The sequence below is a fragment of the Oryctolagus cuniculus genome, chromosome 11, assembly GCF_051225735.1.
Source record: "Oryctolagus cuniculus isolate XC-2025 breed Fujian yellow rabbit chromosome 11, ASM5122573v1, whole genome shotgun sequence".
Taxonomy (NCBI): Eukaryota; Metazoa; Chordata; class Mammalia; order Lagomorpha; family Leporidae; genus Oryctolagus; species Oryctolagus cuniculus.
In genome coordinates this window covers 12,501,642-12,514,458 of record NC_142877.1, presented here as the reverse complement: position 1 = coordinate 12,514,458, position 12,817 = coordinate 12,501,642, and the positions used below count along the sequence as shown (strand labels likewise).

Genomic DNA, 12,817 nt, shown 5'->3' with positions numbered 1-12,817 from the left:
ACCTTGATCCGACGTTGCAAGATTCCCATCACCCAAACACGCAATGCCAGGCTCCGCCGCTCCTCTGGAAAAGGGGGCAAGCAAGCAGCTGCCTCCTTCGGGGGACCTCACAGAATCACACGCGGCCCAGACGCAAAGAACCCAGCCCTTGATCAGAAGCCACTCAGGGACCAGCTACAGACCACTCAGGTTAAAATGCACAATCCGTCTCGGCCCTCATGGGCTGCGGTTTGGTCCCAAAGGCGGACACTCGAGGGGTCCACAAGGCCCCACCAGCTTCCCACGAAGCGGGCCAGCTTCACCCCACTTCTGAGCGTCCAGGGATCAGAGAGCCCGCAGCGGCTGGGGCTCGCGTGGCTTCCAGAACCTGCTTTCTGTATACTCTGCCTCCTGCCAAGGGTCACCCTGCAGAGAGGCAGCACCAGCTAACACGGGCGGTCAGGACAACTCCGGACAAGTCCACACACCTACACAGACGGCAGCGGCGGCGGGGAGAGAAGGCAAACCATGGCCGTCCATCAGAGGGCCTGGGAGAGCCGCCCTGCCCTGCTCAGTAACAGCACAGAGAGAATGCAGCTTCCTCCTTGGCCCTGCATCGGGTGATACAGGAGTCTTACCTTTGGAGCGAGTAGAGATGTCCATGCCCTCTACCACCTCCTGTTCTGTTTTTATTTCCTCTTCAGCCAAGCTGAAACAGAGCAAATTACGTGCATGTTTAGATGAGCTGGGGACAGCCCGTGGGGACGGCTAGTCACAAGTCCCTGCGGACAACCCCACCTTTAAGACAATCCCCCACCCTGATGGGGGAGAGGGAGGGAGTCCACCCCTGATTTCAGCAAAGTAGTAAGACTCCTAAAGGAGTTTTCCTTACACACACACACGCGCACACACACACACACACACACAAGGTTGTTCTTTGTTTCGTTCCAGTGGTCAGGCTCCTGGGGGAGGGGAGCTCCAAGGAGCACTGTTCCGCAGGCACGCCATCACAATCCGCCCCGGTGGGCCAGGGAGGCCCCGGCCTCGGTCGAGCAAGCTCCTCGTGGCTAACACCGGGTTCAAGGGCAGGCGTTCCCAGGGTGCCCAGGGTTCCCACCTCTGAATCCCGCCAGGTGAGGGCTCCCCAGACCTCCCCGCTAAATCTTACGGTTTCCTGATGAGGCAGGGACAGGAAAAAAAGATAAATTACAAAGCAGAAAAATATGTCCCTGCTAGAAGCAAGAGAGCTGGTCTCAACACATTCAGACAAGCAGCATCCACCCCAGGAGTCAGGCCTGGGGTCTCCGCACGCCCACCCCCTGGCTGCTCTCTGCAGAGCAGGCCTGCCTGCTTACTTCTGAGCTGTGACTAATTAGCCCTCGCCACAAAAGCAGAAGACACAGACCTAGAGTGGGGGGAAGGCAGGCCCTGTGCTGGCAAGGTCTGCCTCCAGAACTTTCTCTGCCTCCCTGCTGAAGCAGTCCCTTCACCTCTCCTCGCACCCGCTCCCCCCCAACACACACACACCCCACAAGCCAACCCCAAGGACAAGATGCGGCTCTGCTGTCAGAGGTATGAACAGCTCCAGGGACCAGAACTCTCCCAACACGCAGGCTGACCCTGACCCGGTGGGAACCTGAGCAAGCGATCTAGGTGAGACGCCATCGGACTGTGGCTCAGCCAGAAGACATGGGTGCAGCACCAGCCGAGTGGCCGGAATTTTCCGTCCGGCAGGCAGACTCAAAGCCGGGGCAAGGAGGAAGCTGGAGGGAACGTGCTGTGTGTTCCGTGCGACAGAGATGGATTAGGAGAACGCCGTGTTGGTGGGGAGGAGAGCGGCAGAAATTACAGCTCACAAGTAAATTACAGGAACATGGAGGCCTCCGACTAAGCAGTCCCAACAGGGGAGAAAGAACAGTCCTGTGGCCTTACATCAGAATATTAACACACTGAGCATTCGAGACCGGGCTCCCTCACAACTTCACTTCCACAGCATCTCGCCAGAACGCCTGCGACACACGGCACCCGAGAAAACAACTGATGTGTTGTCACACACGCTTTTCCGGGAGGAGGGCAGCCAGCTCAGTCCCAACACAGCACAAACGAGCAATAATACAACGGTGATCTTAGCACTAAGACTCTGCTCCAGCACTCTCAACCCAGAAACAGTGTGCCTGGAACACACACAGGCTGTCCAGCTGAAAGCTGGGGTGGGTTCAAGCTTGAGGTAATTAGCAATAAATTTTAACCCAAAAGCCCCTTACAGGCAGCGGGAGATGGGTAGATGGTTAACTTCAAAAGAACAAATAGCTACCTTGATCTTTCTAGCAACCAGAATTCTGCTTCCCTCCTTAGCATGAAGTATGTGAAATTCTAAACTTCTTGAAGCCAATCCCATATTTTGAGTGATGAAGAAAACACTAATCTCTGATGCAGCTGAAACGTACAGTGGTGAAAGCAACAATTATGCAGAGCCCAAAAGGGTTTCTACAGCCACGAAAACATTCAGAGGTGTATTGATCACCCAGGAGGGCTGCTTTGGAGAGAACAATTATTTGGCTTGTACTTCAGGCAGGAATGCTGCTGAGAGACCAAGAAAATGCAAACTAGTTACTCCATGACTATTTGCTGCTGAGTTTACGATAATCAATTCTGCAGCAGAAGAGAGTCCGAGAGAAAAAAAGTTCGGCTGTTTTATCTGCCCAAGTATAACAAGTGGGCAACATAGCCACCTAACTTTAGCAATAGCACCACCAGCTTTAGCCCAGGCTCCCAAGCTCAAGGATGTAAGAAAACCATCTTTTTTTTTTCTTTTTCACAGAGCAGCAAGTCATCCTCTCAAAAACAACCCCTGCGTGCACATGCAAACACATACATGCACCCTGCACACACGCACGCACGCACACACCACACACACACACACACACACACTCGAATTTGACTAAAGGAAATTACAGTGTCTCAGCATTAGAAGGGGAAATTTCATTTATAAAAGCAAAGACCAGAATGCAAAATTAGTCATTTTCAATAGCCACATCTAAAGGGACTTCCGCTTTTTGGTTTAGTGTTAAGCACTCATATGTTATTAGGGGAGGGGAAAAAAAAAACTATGAATATTACATCAAAAGTGATGGGGAGAAAAGATTTGTACCTGTCTCAATGATCCAGTGATCTTGGTCAATTTAGGTGAACAACTGTTCAGTCATTTAGGGGAAAAAACAGTCAAATCACAATTTCTTTAAGAGAAAAGGCAGCTGCATCTGAAGAAGAATACTTTGAACTTCTGCCATTAACACATTAAAGTCTCAAAAACTGTACAGCTTCCTCCTTCCATACCTGCCAGCCCCCTACAACCCAGACCATTGAAATCAAAACCAATGAACAACAAGCCCTTGGTTCACACTGACATTACTTTTTCTTTTTTTTTTTTTTTAAGGTCTTTGGGAGAGGGAAGCTGCCCCCACCCCCACCACCCCTGCCTCCCAGGAAAAAAATGTAGTTGAAACCTGATCAACAGCTCTCTCCCCTACAGGAAAATATACCATCAACTAGTTGTACACATTGTATCCACCACCATCACCTCTTAAAATTAACCCAAGTCACTTGCCTGTGGATTTCACAAACTGATACATTTCAGGCCAATAAAGGAAGAAACAGCACCTGCAAACACAACCCAAACCACTCCACCCCCTTCAGCCCCTAAAGAATAAAAGGATTTCTCGCCCAAGGTCTGAGCAAGAATGCCTAGGCTCGCCCCTTCCCCTGCATGCGCTGAGAAGAGCAATTAAAAGTTGCCAGTGTACCACTGCACCTCTAAAGATGCTTTCAGCCTCCTGATTATTAATTCTGAGGACTCGGGCTGCTCCGAAAACTCCCAGGCTTCTCAACCTCTCATCACTTGCAAGAGAGAGAAAAGGAAAGCATCCAGTTTTGCCAGAAACTGCCTGGATGCACAATGCTCAGATCTTTCTGTTCCCCAAGTGTCCCTAGCATCTGACTTCTCACCAAGAATATCTAACCCACCTAAGACTCTATCCCCAGCATGCAGAGACTGGCTCTAGAGATGAGGACCACCACACAGCAATTCAGGAGTCATGCATCAGTCGGAAGGGCTTTTCCCATTTTCCTGGTTTGTACTTTCATTGAAAATACCAAAGGGTCCAGGCTGTAAGAAATATTTAATCCCCAAAGCTAACATCTTCCTCTTCTACATCAGAAAACAGTGAACATCAGAATAAAGACAAACATGCTTTCCGAGATCTGCAATTAATTTTTTAAATGGGGGGGGGAGGGAGGGAGGGAGGGGATGGTTAGCAGGCGGCTTTATATAGGCACTCACCTAAAACAGGCAGTCATCGGTAGCTAAGCTATTTATGCAGGATTCTTAAAATGGCGTCTGGCAACACTGCCTCACTCCTGTATTGAAGCTAAAATGGTAGCAGTTTGTTCAGTAGCTGTGGCTTCTGTGTGAGCAGCCCTGCCAGTCTCAAAGCCACCTTCCTCAAGATCAGAACTAGGAAAAAGCTCAACCAAAGGACACCAACAACCCAACGTTTGCAAGCTTTGAAAAAAAAAAAAAAAGGAAAAAAAAAAAACCCTGCAATGACAGGGAGAGTTTGTGAAGTCACAGGTTCCTAAAGAAAAGCCTTCTCTCTTAGATCCTGAGCAGGCAACACGAGGTGCAGTGCGGAGGCCCCCTGGCCCTCGAATTAGGTGGGTGGGAGGTTAGGAATCCTGCGGCCCCGTGGCATAAAGCTGCAGACAGACAGGTGTCTGCAGGCACAAAACCAGTCCCAGGGAGCAGGCTGGGAGGAAGCCCTTTCCCCCTGCCCAGTGGATTGGAACCCAGCCTGCATGCGAACGCAACAGGGGCCAGCAGGTAAAAATCGACCTGTTCCAAGGACAGCAGGCTTCAGAAAAACCCAGCTAAAGGGCTCACCTGGATCTGAGGCCAAGGTAGAATGAAAGGACTGTGTGTGAGGCTGCGAAGGGCCGGCCCATAGCCCCCTCCGAAGTCATCAAGGAAAGACATCGGGGTCTGCAGGAGACAGCCAGGCGCAAGGCCCCCTTCTCCAAGGCCCGGGGTACTCACAAACTAGCTTTCTGTCCCCCCTCAGCAGAGCCCTGGGAGTTCACAATGTGAGTCTGCAGAGGCCGAGCTAATGGCCTCAGAGTGGGTCTGGTCATTTACTGCTGCGGGTCTCAGGACTGGCCTCCCAACTCCCCTGGGGCTGGGAGTGGGCTATTTCCAGGTGACTGCTCTCTAGCTCCAAGGGAGAAAGGAGGGCACCGTGCCCGAGGCCCAGGCAGGGCGAGGACGGGCCGCTGGCTCGGGGCCGGCCGGTGGGTAGGTGATCGAGCAGGGAGAGGCCAGCGTGGCAGCGGGCTGGCTGCAGAGCTGGCATGGCCACCGCCTGCTTGTTTGTCTGTAAGGAGAGTGGGGTGGGGGAAGGGCAACCTGAAGCCAAGGTGAATCCTTGCTTGTTTTTGCATTTTAACAGCCAGCCTGGGGCTTCAGAACACATTCCCGGGTTGACTCCAGGCTGCACTCCAGGCTGCGGGGCGCCAAGGCCCCCTGGAATGTACCTTTCCTTTCAGGGTCAACCAGGGGCAGAGGGAGACCTAGGGCTGCAAGCTGACAAACGTAGGAGGCAGGCACACAGAACAAAGGGATCGCACGTCTGACGTGGCTGCACCCTGCCAAGCCTAGCTTCACCTCCAGGGGTTCTGGGTTCCTGTCCCCCCACTTTCTACAGAGTCACTCCCTCCCTCCCCTGCCCCCAGCCCCCACTCAGGACCCGTCCACCACGGCCCTCCCAGGGAAGGAAAAGGGGGCTGTTTTGCTTAAAAGGGAAAAGGGTAACAAGAAAGACAACGGGGGAAGCTGTTGTTTTCATCCCTAATTTACAATGCAAGAGGCCTCACTGTTTCCTTCTCTGACTCAAATCTTTGAGCTGTTAATTATAAAAGTAACCGGACTCGGCTCCAACAGGCTAACTATGTTCATCTTGGGCAATTAGAAAAACTGTAGAAAGTTTACTGAGTGATTATATATAATTAATTCCTAGTTACAGACTGAACACTGACCATTTTCTGGAGCTAATAAAAGCAGTTCCTCCCCCTCCCCCATGTGAACAGCACTTAATTTCCCAAAGCAGAAAGTGAATCCATCCTGGAGGGTCTGGGGGTGGGGGGGAGGAGCCGAGGAAGGGGAGGAATCAAAAGCCCCAGTGTGTCCTGTTTGTTCCCTGCAGCTGTGCATCCTCTTTGGGGACCCAGGAGGCAGAAGGAAAAAGGAAAACAGCCCTTCGCTCTGTTCCTCCCTCTGCAATTTACAAATGTGGCACAGAACATTCTACCTTGCTGAGGAGGGGGAGGGGAAGACAAGGCCCAGGAATGGAACGCAGGAGACGCTGCTGCTTTTCCTACAAGGGACAAAGACGGCAGAAATTTCCAGAAGGCCCGCTCTGAGTCCTGCCACTGCAGTTGTCAATCTTTAACCTTGCCTCCAAATCTATTGGTTCAAAAGCTAGAGAGAGGAACCCCATTGGGCTGCCCGGGGAGCCGGCACCGCGGCCCCTACCTAGTCCTGCTGCAATGCAGACATTTATCTTGTTCCCCCTTTAGGGACTGGAAAACAATGCCACCTGGAAAGGAATTCACTTTCTCCAGACCCACCCGTGCTGGTGGCCAACAGGCCACAGCCAAAGCGGCCAGCCTGGTCCAGGGCCGGGAACTTGCTGGGGCTGCACTTCTGCCAACAGCTCCAGGCTTTCCAGGCCTGTGGGAGCCATTTTAGTGTGAGCGTTTAGAGGACAAATGCCTTGCCCTGAAGTCTCCTCCCAGCCCAGCACACAGCATCATGCCAACGTGGAGGGCACCAGACCAGGAGTCTGGCGGTCAGATACTCCTTCCAGGGAGGCCACGAGAGCCTCACTATGTCATCTCCATTTACAGCAAGGAGATAACAAAGAAAACGGCGAAGTGTCCGACCTGTGGCTAAGGACACAGTTCAGCGTCAAGGAGCTAACATCTTTCACGTTTGACTGTGGGAAGCTGGCCTGCCTCACATAGCCTGTTCTCAAGTGAGCATTTGCTACGTGTCTCCTTATTAAAGGAGCCTTTTCCCAGCTGGTGTCAAAAGGTGGGCTGCTGGGCATTAATTCACAAGAAAAGAGATGGCTGACTTCATAAAGTTGGCATAACACAGCAGCCGAATCCGTCTGTAGCATTTCCAGACTGGCTGGAAATGTAGACAGTGAACTTCCAGGGAAATTCTGAAGCTAACGCTCAAAGAGGAGCTGACTTTTGTTCACTTTTAAATTCTAGTTGGAGCATTAAGAAATCCAGGGACACGTACAAAGTGAGAAATGAATCATGAGAGAGGCCTGCCGTGTGGGCCGGGCTTGGAAAGGGGCCGAGAGCTGCTGGTGGGCCCTGAAGCAAACCAAGTTTGGTGGTGGATGAGATTTTGCACGGTATATAAGTATCCTGCAAGCCAGGAGCTGACGGCGCCACCGCCACCACCCCCACACCTGCAGCAAAAGCAGCTCCTGGGCCAACGCTTCCAGGCCCCTGTGCCTCTAAGCAGCAGCAGTTTCATTCTGTTTCACAAGCAGTTCACCTCCCCGGCGTCCCAACATCCAAACAAACCCCATTCGAGGTCTAGAGTAAGGCCACACCAGACTGAACATTTCTCCCCTGGCCCAGGGTAAACAGGAAGTACCACCTTCAAGCCTAGGTCCAGGTTATCCGGCAAAAACAGTGGATTCAAACAGTCCCTCTACAACCAAGAGACTCTTGGACAGCCCTTATACTCCGTTCCTGGGAATGAAGCCCCCAGCTGCTGTAGCCAAGAATCCCCCCCATTACAAACAGACCCCAAATGTTCGCAAAACTCTTTATACAGGGTCACGGAGGAAATGGCCGGTTTACTTACCCAACAAATGTTCAAGCAACCGTCTCATTTTTCCACAGTTAGGAAGAAGAGAGAACAGGCTGGCAGATTTGGGACTTGATCAAAAAGGAAATTTTTTCAAACAGTTACATGGTATTATTAAAAACACACACACCACCACAACAACACAACCCAACAACTGAATCTGGAATGCTGTCACAAGCCACAGACGTGGTTTTCTGCCCTCTGCAGCCCATCGCTCAGGAGGGACCCAGGGTGGCACAATGTGGCACAGGGCAAAGCAAAATGACAACAAGGAGAAGAGACACATTGAGTTCACTGAAAACCATGCACGAGTAGAAAAGCTAAGGGATCCACAGCCCTCACAGATTTGGGCCTTTTTTTTTTTTTTTGCAGGATGCTGTCCAAGATCTACACCCCCATCCCGCCCCACCCCCACCCCCCATCCCTACTCCAAAAACTTCCTCCAAGGCCTCGAAAACACTTTCAGAAACATCTGCTGGCTGCAGGCTAGTTTGCACAAGAGCCCGGTATCAACCCAAGGCAGGAAGAAAGGCTGCACAATGTAGTTAAGCCCATGTACAGACAGCACCACCCACCTAGGCCCCAGGAGCCAGACCCTGGCCCCTCAGCCCTGCGCTGCTGAGGCCGGGGGCCACGCTGGGGAGCCCTCAGCCCAGCCTGGCCAGCTCCCCTCTGGAGAGGCAAACCTGCCTACAGTGCTGTGTGCCAGGAGCACTCCCTGGAAAACAGCCTACTCCTTACCTTCCATTTTCTTCCCCCAGCACGCATGTGACACGAGAGAAGACAATAGTGCAGGGAGGGAAACTGCTCAGAGAGGGAGAGAGAGAGGGGGGGAAGGGGGAAAAGGAGAGGGAGGGGAGCTTCTTTTTTGGTTATACCAGGCTCTAGCTTCAAACTACTCCACAAACACCAGGGCCCTGGTGGCAGGAGAGAAGTCCCAGGCCCTGGCCAGTTTGCAGAATGAAGCTATGGCTAATGGCTACTTAGCCATGTGACCCAAGAAAGCAAAAAAAAAAAAAAAAAAAAACACCTCTCTAAACAGTTGCAAGTTAACCTAAGTGCTCTGGGGGTCAGAGTGGCAGCCAGCCACACGGAAACCACGCTGCTCGCCCCAAGGCGGGTGTCTCAGAGGGAGGGGAGAAAAGATGTTAAAAAGTCGAGCTTACCTCTGTGGATGCATTGTTAACACTGTGTAATGTCAATACTTATAAAACATGGAGGACAGGCTCCTAGTTCTCACAGAAAAAGGGTTTGGCACTTCGGCTGATGATCTGGCCGCCTCATAAAAGCTCATCCCCGATTGGCTGCCCCGGCAAATCGGAGTGTAAGGCCGCCCCGGATTGGCTGAAACACTTCCTGAGCGATTATCTTTGTGAGGCTAGGGTGAGCAAGAGCTATCCTGTGCATAGAAAAAGACAGGCTCAGCTAGGCCTTTTGCAGCGAGAACAGCTTGGAAAGGGGGCCCCCACGCGCGCTTCTCCCGCCCCCCGGCCGGTCCGGCCAGCCTGACCTGCTCCAGCCGAGCCTGGGGCCCGCACGCCCCCCGGGAAGACAGCCTCTGGGTGGGCAAGGGCGAGCCCTCACCTGCCCCCGCAGCAGCGGCCCTTCCGTGAGCAGGAAGGCCAGCCCGGCTTCCAGGGCCATCCCGCAGGGTGGTTTTCCGAGGGGAGGGAAGCAGCCCGGGGAGCGGGAGGAAGGGGCCTGGGGCGGCCTCCGGGGGCGGAGGGGAGCCCCAGGAAGCCAGGCGGGAGCGGCCAGGCTTCCCCGAGGCCGGCTGCTGCCAGGCGAGGCGCGAGGCGGAGACCGCGGGGGTCACTGTCCAGGCGCCTCCAGCCGAAGCAGGCCAGGCCGGCCTCTGCCGGCCGGGAAACCAAGCCCTCGCCCCCTCGGCCCGTCCAGGATGCCAGGGGGGCCCTGGCGGCGCTTACCCTAAGAAAAGCCCCACGCGCTCCTAGCAGGCCACATGCCTCCACCTACGGACTTCCCTTCCCTGCGCCCCCTCCCCCACGGCCGAGGCCTGCTGAACCTGTCAGTTAAACAAAAATCTGACTTCCGTATGAGCCTGCAATGCCTTCAGCTTCCTGCCTGTTAACCCTCTCTCGGACTCCGGGCCTGGCTGGGAAAAGTAGGCCCTGGGAGCGCAGAAAAGGCCTGTGGAAAAATACCAGCTGTAACTCTGCCGGCAGATGCAGAGAGAGAGAGAGAGGGAGCGAGCGCCAGCCAGCCGCTGTCTCTCGCCTTCGCTTCCCGGGGAGGCGGGTACCTTCCGAATCCAGGGCACAGGCAGTGCCTCCCGGGCTGAAAAGCCATTTAAATCCAGGGGGAGAGAGAAAGATGTGAGAGTCAGCTAGGAGCCAGGCCCACACCCACAAGGTCAGCCCTGCCTGCTCCAGGCGGCCCCGCGTGTGCGCCCGCGGGCAGACAGATCCCGGGAGCTGCGGGAGGGGTCCTGCTCCAGCCCGGCCCTCCCCCACACACCCGAGGCAGATGGCCGGGGCACACGCAGCCGCGCTCTCTGCCCCCCAGGAAAAGATTAACTGGCTGCGCAGAGCTGCTTAAACCGGCACCCACTTCCCTAGGACTCCCCTGCCTGCGCCCTCCCTTTGTAATTCAGTCTGCACGGGAGAAGCCTCGGAAAAGTCCACGCTCGCTTGCTTCTGGCCTTCTACTTTAAAGAAACAACCGCAAGGACAAGGTGCCTAACGAGCACGATTTTTTTTTTTTTGCAACAGAAGCTAAATAAACAGCAGAGGCCGAGGCAAGCCAGGGGGTAAAACTCCGGACAGAAACGTCTCCCTTTTCCTCCTGAAGGCTGCTCCGTCCCACACGCCGGCCCCACCGAGACCAAGAGGGCCCTCCCCCACCCCACCCCCACCCCCACCCCCGGACAACACACGCCCGCCGCCTGCACAGAAATTCCTGCCCCCGCCTGGGAGCCTTGCGCTCCAGGAGCCAGGACCCACACACATTCAACTGCAGGGCAGGGCTCCGGCTTTATAAAAAGGGGCCGGATGTTGTTGTTGTCCCCGAGGTGGGCCCCCAGAGGGCCGCCCAGCCAGATAAGGGTCCTACGCTCCGGACAACAGGCCTGGGCCTACTGGAAGGGAGGGGCCGGCTGCTGGAGGGGGGGAGGGTGGCAGCCACGAGGCGGGGGCTGGAGCCAATCAGCCCGGCCTTTCCTGGCCCTCCACCGCCGCCCCTTATGGAATTCTGTTTGTTCCCGTAGCCGCGGCTTCTCGGGGAACTAGCAGGAGCGTGCGGCTGGGGGTGGATCTAATGGCACCGACTCCACGGCCCAGTGCGGCAATGCTGTGCTGCTAGCCGGCGTGGTGGGTTTTACCCCGGGATTAACGTCGGTTGCATAAGCAGCTGCCTCATCCTCCCCCGCCCGTCCGCCCTCCCTCCGATCACTTGTTCGCTGGAAATGTTTTCTGGGGCAAAGAGCAGGAAGCTGCCGGCTCATTCTGGCTGCCCTGCTAGGTGTCAGGAATGCGATGGGCATTGGGGCAGGGCAGGTCTGGGGTTATCTGGACCACGGCGACTCCGCTGGGGACAGACAAAGGTCCGGTGGCAGATGGAATCCTGGGAGAGGCTCGGATTGAAAAGGATGCCCTGGGGCGGGCCTGCACGGCTGGAATGTGTGCGGAGCAGCAAACAGAAAACCCCTCAGACAGCCCCACCGCGGCCGCTGCTGCCTCATCAGGAACCGAGGCAGGGAGCGTTCATTTTCAGAGACCTGGAACCGGGCCCAGAGAGGTGAAGCGAGCTGCCCAAGGTCACACAGCTGGCAAAGCCCAGAGAGCAGCGAGGACTCCAGGTCCCCCAGCCCTGGACCTACGCCTGCCTCTGAAGAAAGCAGAAAAGGCCGAGTGGAACCAGGCACAGCAGAGCTCTCCGAGGGCAGCTGTGTGCTGTTTCCCTTGGGAGGTCAGCCCCTAGAGCTGGGTTTGAAGTACTGCCCGTTACAGAGAACCCCAGAAAGCGCCCCCTCGCCCCAGCCACCCCAGCAGCAGGGCCTTGAAATGAGTGGTTCTTATACCAGGAGCGGCTTTGCTCCCCAGGGAACACCCTATAGTGCGCAGGACGGCCCCCAGACGGCCACGGTGCCCACAGGGAGGACTCCCCGGCTTAAATGAAACGGGGGAAGAGCTCCTACCATGGTGCTCGGATTAGAAAAGCCAGCACAGGCCTAAACACGCAGGCTCCTCGGTGATATTAATAAGCTGTGAGCTAATAAAAATAGACTGAAAACCTGTCTCTCAATATTCTCGGGGGACAGAGAGAACTGGTGGGGGTGGCCATGTCCCAGTACCAACGGCTGGTCTCAGAGGAGAGGCAGGGCTGGCCCAGGCTCCCTTCCTCAGCTTCTCGCTAGCACAGGCCAGGCCTTGCCGACATGGCTCCCCGGGCCCGCTGGCCTGCGGCCCAGCCCGGCCCGGCCCTGCAAGCTGCATCCCCAGATAGCCCGTGTGGCCGGCCCTGAACGCAGACGCCCTTGGAGTTATCTGGCCGCAGCTAGCAGTGGGGCCCGCGGCCGTTACACAAAGGGGCTGCAGCACGGAGGCAGGGCCGTGTTTGAAATATCTTGTTTTGTTCCTTTTCGGCCATGAGAACCAAGGCCAAGGGGAAGCGCGCAGTGGCAGAGGGCTCACTTTCAGAGCAGGGAAGCCGACTGCCTGGTGCCACAGCCCCACAGGGCAGAGGAGCCTGGGGCTCCCCCAGGAGCAGGGGCGCGGCTAGGGTTTTACAGGGGTTTGTTTTTTGTTTGTTTCTTTGTTTTCTACTTCTAGGAGGGACTGGTATGATAGAGCAAATGGAGGGAAGACACAAAGGCTGGTGGGAAGGCAGGGGTGGCCAGCCGGTGCCCCCCAGGCAGATGGCCACAGCACGGCGGGG

General features: G+C 55.3%; 1 protein-coding gene across 44 annotated transcripts in view; it reads right to left on the bottom strand.

The window, feature by feature from the left end:
• ZMYND8 (zinc finger MYND-type containing 8) overlaps positions 1–10,617 on the bottom strand; it is a 106,349-nt gene extending 95,732 nt beyond the window's left edge. For 4 of the 44 annotated variants that reach the window (XM_089307884.1, XM_089307894.1, XM_089307889.1 and 1 more), the window contains exons 1-3: positions 4,319–4,569; positions 3,131–3,173; positions 618–688 (exon numbers count right to left, since the gene is read on the bottom strand). In XM_089307884.1, coding sequence (XP_089164010.1) covers positions 618–642 — 25 coding nt within the window. In that variant the 5' untranslated portion in view covers positions 643–688; positions 3,131–3,173; positions 4,319–4,569. Of the gene's footprint in view, positions 1–617; positions 689–1,615; positions 2,207–2,293; positions 2,416–3,130; positions 4,570–4,918; positions 5,725–7,918; positions 7,993–8,662; positions 8,944–9,087; positions 9,321–9,431; positions 9,802–9,849 lie in introns of those variants that run through there. The other 40 variants (XM_051844957.3, XM_089307893.1, XM_070051745.2 and 37 more) reach the window with 30 other exon arrangements.
• Positions 10,618–12,817: the final 2,200 nt, after the last annotated feature.